The following is a 4,833-nucleotide window of genomic DNA, read 5'->3' on the forward strand; positions in this document are numbered from 1 at the left end:
TGGCCGTGGGAGCAGCTGTTGCTCCGCTCCGGTGGCAGTGTCCCCATCACGCGCTGGCCACCTCCAGCATGCGATCAGAGCCCGGCGGACTTGGCACATCCGCTGGGGCAGCAAACATGGGCCAGGCCTCCTCTCCCTCTCCCACCATCGGGCTCCCAGGCAGCGTCCCGCGGGGCGGGGAGGCAGCCAGTCCAGCGCCCACATTGTCTGTTCTCCCACTGCCTTGGCTGAGTGCAGCACTGACATTTGAAACTTCCCGACATAAATAAGTTTTATTAAGAAATGCTGTAAATCGTCCCCCGCCGCAGGGGCTGGCAGCAGAGCAGGGTGTGACGTAGAGGAGACCCTACGGAGAGAGGGGCAGGAGGCGGGTGCTGCTCAGTGCATCCCCCAGGCTGAGAGCAACAGGAAACCTTCACTGGGAAAGGTTAATGCTGGAGGAAGATCTAATGAGCACTTGATTTTTTGTTTGTTTGGGTTTTGGACTTTTTTTTGCATGTGTTACGAAACACTTACAATTTGTCCTTGTCAAGCTGTGGATGCAGGGAAGAGAGGTCAGCTGGAGTCAGACAGCAGATGGAAACATTTTTCAGGAATACAATAGCATAAGTGAAGGAATTGTTGAGTAATGTGGGAAGAATAAATCCTCAGCATAAAAATCAGCTTGCATATGCACACAGTATATCACTGAATGTTTTCCAGGCTGGTTTCAGCATGGTGCTCTTGATACTGCAAAGGTGAGAGCAGACTCAGACTACATACATACACAGTGCACAAGCAGTTAATAAACCAGTACCCATCTCTTCATAATACAGACAAACCAGACAGAAATTGAAAAATAACTTTAAAAAGAGGCAGCATGGGTTTCTTTTGTGTTTCCAAGGGAAAAAAAAAAAACAAACAAAAAGCAAAAAACAAAACCCAACGCTGTGAGCAGGCTCTGTATCTTGGCTATATTCCTGTAATGCCTTGTCATTGGGTTTGAAAATAAACTGCTGTGGGATCTGGTGCCACAGCCTGGTGCCCATTTCCCATTTCCCCTGCAGCATTAGCCACGCTACATATTGCAGCAGCAGATTGCAGTTACCCCAGGCTGCCTTATTTACTGCCCGATGCAGCTGAAGATGCTGCCAGAGCCCTGCCATGCCCATCTCCTCTGAAGATCCTCCCGTCCCTCTCCACCTGTCAGAGCATCAGGGAGCAGTCCCACACCCCAGCGTCGGGGCGGTGGGACACCTTGATCTTACTCCCTCTGTGTCCCAGAGCCCGGGGCTGTTTCCCTTGGGGATGCAGCACTAGGCCAGTTGGCCAGGTTCATTCCTGGGGTAATGATATCAGCGGGGCAGGATTGCCTTGAGGTTAAAATCATTTATGCTTGTGTTTGCAAGGAGTGCAGGCGGGGTTACGCCATCACTGCTACAACCCGATTGTGTGGCTGGGAGGTGAAGGCTGCTTTGTCCAAACTGACATTAATCAAGAGAACTCAGTATTTTCTGTTAATTACTTTACACGCACTCAATATAGGCCGTGAAGGCTGGGTTAGCCAATGCAAAATAAATCAAAGCTACATGAAAAATCCAAGAGCAACCTTTCAACTGACAAGGTTCAGCTTGTAAGAGAGCTTTGTTCTTCACTTTTAATCAAGCTGTCTGCTCAAGAGACCCAAGTAAACGCATGCAGAAGCCCTTCCCTTGTTACCAGGTTCCACACGCAGAGCCATGGAGCACAAGTGCTTTATCTAACCCAGTCGTGCTGCACTCTTCTGCAGAGCATCCCCTGGCTGCAAGCCACCTCACCTGGCCCCGTGCCTGCTTTTGAGCCTGCCCTTGCTGCAAATTAAAGCGCATTCACACAGACCACCTTCACTGGCACTGCAGCTGACAAACTTCTAGCTCGGGCTGGGAAGAAGGGCAGAGGACTGGTGCTGTGGCTGCGCAGGTGGGTGGTACCTGTCTGCAGCACCTTGACATGTTAGAGCAAGCACCTCTGTCTTTGTGCCACGGTGCTGTCCCAGCACACTCCTGTCTGTGTAAAGTCAAGACAAAGACATAGCTGTTTCTGAACCCAGCTGAAGTCGGTGTCTAATAGTTATCACTTTGGTCAAAGGGGATAAAAAGTTTTCAGCCAACAGCACTGTCTGATTTTGGTATCTTGCCCCTGCTGTAGGACTCCCCAACCAATAAACTACTGTATGCCAAGGAGATCCCCGAGTACAGGAAGATCGTGCAGCGATACTACAAGCAAATCCACGACATGCCCCCGCTCAGCGAGCAGGAAATGAACGCCCACCTTGCGGAGGAGTCACGGGTAAGGGCGCTGGGCACAATGCGGGCTTGGGCACTGTGCACCCTGTGCTGGTGGTGGGGTCGGGTCTGCAGGCTCAGAGCCCGGCCAGGGCGAGGAACACCAGGCCTGCTCTGCTCTGGCTGACAGCAAGCGTCTGGGAGTGGCAGGGAACGCAGATAGGCTGTGGTCAGCTAGTGCTTAGATGCTGGAAGGAGCAAACACAAAAGGACATTTTGCCTCAAACTTCCAGGCACAAACTTCATCTGACCTAATTCTAGCCATCTTCAATTACTGCTGGAGCTGCAGTAAACACCCACGAGTTAGCTTGAACCTAACTAGCTTTGGCACCACTGGGAGATGAAAGTGAAAGTTGTTGCCAAATAGCCAGGAAGTCTGCAAAAAGATCTCTGCAGTCCCGAAGCCCCACAGCCAGCTGGCCCCCGGGCACCCACTGCCAGGGCTGGCCCCCTGTGCCAGGCAGCCCGCTGGCAGCTGGTCCTGGCAGCCGGCCTGGGCGCAGGATGCCGGCCTGGGTACCAGCTACGGGAGCTGGCAGCTGCACTCCGGATCCTAGTCCTGCCAGTGATGCGCCACAGCATCCTCAAAATCAAACTGTCTCCCCGCAGTGTTGTAGCTTCAGCCACCAAGTGGGGTTTTTTTCCATCAGTGTTCCTCTGGCCAGCTCTCATGCTGCCCCATCCTTTGAAAGGGCTTTGGGCACTGAAGAGTAAACAGTGCAGTCAAGCATGGGCATTTAAGGCTGGCTTTAAAAAGACTGAGACTGTTTCTGCTGCAAGTAAATGCACCTTCCTTAAAGGAGTAAATCAAAAGTCCACAGTAACAGAAAAACCCAGGCAAAACCTTCTTTTCCTCTAGTTAATGTCTGCTGAGGAGGCTTGAACTCGCCTGCTGCATCACATTAATATTCCTCCCTCTTTGTTCTGTCTTTATAAAGAAATACCGGAATGAATTCAACACCACTGTGGCCATGGCTGAGATATACAAATACGCCAAGAGATATCGCTCGCAGGTAAGTGGGCTCAGCTGTGCTCGGGCCTCAGCGTACCTGTGGAGGGAATAACAAGCCGAATTTTGTAACAGTCAGACACCTGCATCCAGTCCCATAGAAAAGGGATTATCATTTTTTGCATAATCCCACGCACATATGTAATATATGCACACACAGATGCACCTGCTCTCCTATCCCTTAGCTGACAAGAAGGCCAGCTATTCCTGGCTGATTTTAACAGCATTTGGCTGGGCTGGACTGAAGCGGAGCTGCCCCATATGTAGCCCCCCAGATGCTGAGATGCTCCATGCCCAATCCACATCCAAAATAACCTGCCACCCGCCGCCCTCAGTGAGGCACCAGCCCTGGCTGGCTCAAGGCTGGTTCTGTGCCTTGAGCTTTATTACTGCAGCAGGTTTTTGGTTGCAGTTCCCTCCTCTCCCACCCCCTGCCCAGGGACTCGGCTGTGCCCTAGAGGGGCCATGAAGCAGGGTGGGCTCTCCCGTCTAGAGGTCTGGCTGGGATTCGGGCTCAGCAGGGGGAACTGGGCTGGTGGGTGGACACCCCTGCAGGCACAGCCTTAGCCACTCCCCTGCCCACGTCTCCTGCAGATCGTGGCTGCCCTGGACACCAATCCTACGACAAAGCGCACCCAGCTCCAGCACAAGTTCGAGCAAGTGATTGCGCTCATGGAGGATAACATCTACGAGTGCTGCAGCGAAGCCTAGGCTGACTGCAGCCCTGGAAGTGACCTTCTCCGCAGCACAGTGCCGCAGGGAACCTGCCTTCAGCCGCGGATACACCATGGATCACCTCTGCCAGGGTTATTCCCAAACCAGCCTTGTGGTGGGGATGGGCCTGGCCTATGGCTGAAGGACTCCCTCACCTAACAAGAAGCCACGAGACACCTTTCCGAGCAGCTCAAAACCCCTCTGGTCTGCACTGTGGCACCCATAATTTATTTGCTGTTGCCAGCCAGAAATGGAGATGTGACACTTGTGGCAAGCTCAGTTCACCACCTCCCTCTGATCAGCGCCCGAGCAGTCAGCGGCAACCTGCATCCCTGTTGGTGGTTCCTCAGGATGGGACGGGGCTGCAGAAGTCGTAACAAAAGATGCAAAGCAGAAGGGCAGCCTCAGGGAGTAACGAGCGGAGATGGCAAAGGCCATTGGAGCAATGCCTGAGCTCCCCTCCACACCATCCCTCTGACATCCTTGTTTTTCTAACACCAGGGACTCTTATCAACTGTTCACTTTCTGCTGCATTCTGTGTATTTTTGTGCCTTTTAATTTTTGTACTGTATGTGTAAACATAACCACTCCTCAATCTGAGACTTGGGCAAGATGGGGAACTCGGGGCTGAGACAAAGCGGTTGCTTCCCAAGTAGCTAAGGCATGGTGAAAGCACTTTATCCCCTAACGGAGATAGCTGTTACGGAGCCAGAGGGAACACGTCATGTGTTAGACAGTGTGGGAAGGGCTGTTCCCCTTCCCCAGGTCCCCAGGTTTGCCTGCACAGCGAGCTGGATTTGCTGTGGG

The 4,833-nt window shown here is 52.7% G+C and overlaps 1 protein-coding gene across 1 annotated transcript in view; it reads left to right on the forward strand.

Moving 5' to 3' along the window:
• PLXND1 (plexin D1) overlaps positions 1-4,023 on the forward strand; it is a gene marked incomplete at its 5' end in the record, with an annotated part of 59,199 nt that extends 55,176 nt beyond the window's left edge. Inside the window, 3 exons of the mRNA XM_010175999.1 lie at positions 2,167-2,307; positions 3,242-3,316; positions 3,907-4,023. Coding sequence (XP_010174301.1) covers positions 2,167-2,307; positions 3,242-3,316; positions 3,907-4,023 — 333 coding nt within the window. The remainder of the gene's footprint in view (positions 1-2,166; positions 2,308-3,241; positions 3,317-3,906) is intronic.
• Between the last annotated feature and the right edge of the window lie 810 nt (positions 4,024-4,833).

Source organism: Antrostomus carolinensis, unplaced genomic scaffold, assembly GCF_000700745.2.
Source record: "Antrostomus carolinensis isolate BGI_N321 unplaced genomic scaffold, ASM70074v2 scaffold34079, whole genome shotgun sequence".
NCBI classification, from domain to species: domain Eukaryota; kingdom Metazoa; phylum Chordata; class Aves; order Caprimulgiformes; family Caprimulgidae; genus Antrostomus; species Antrostomus carolinensis.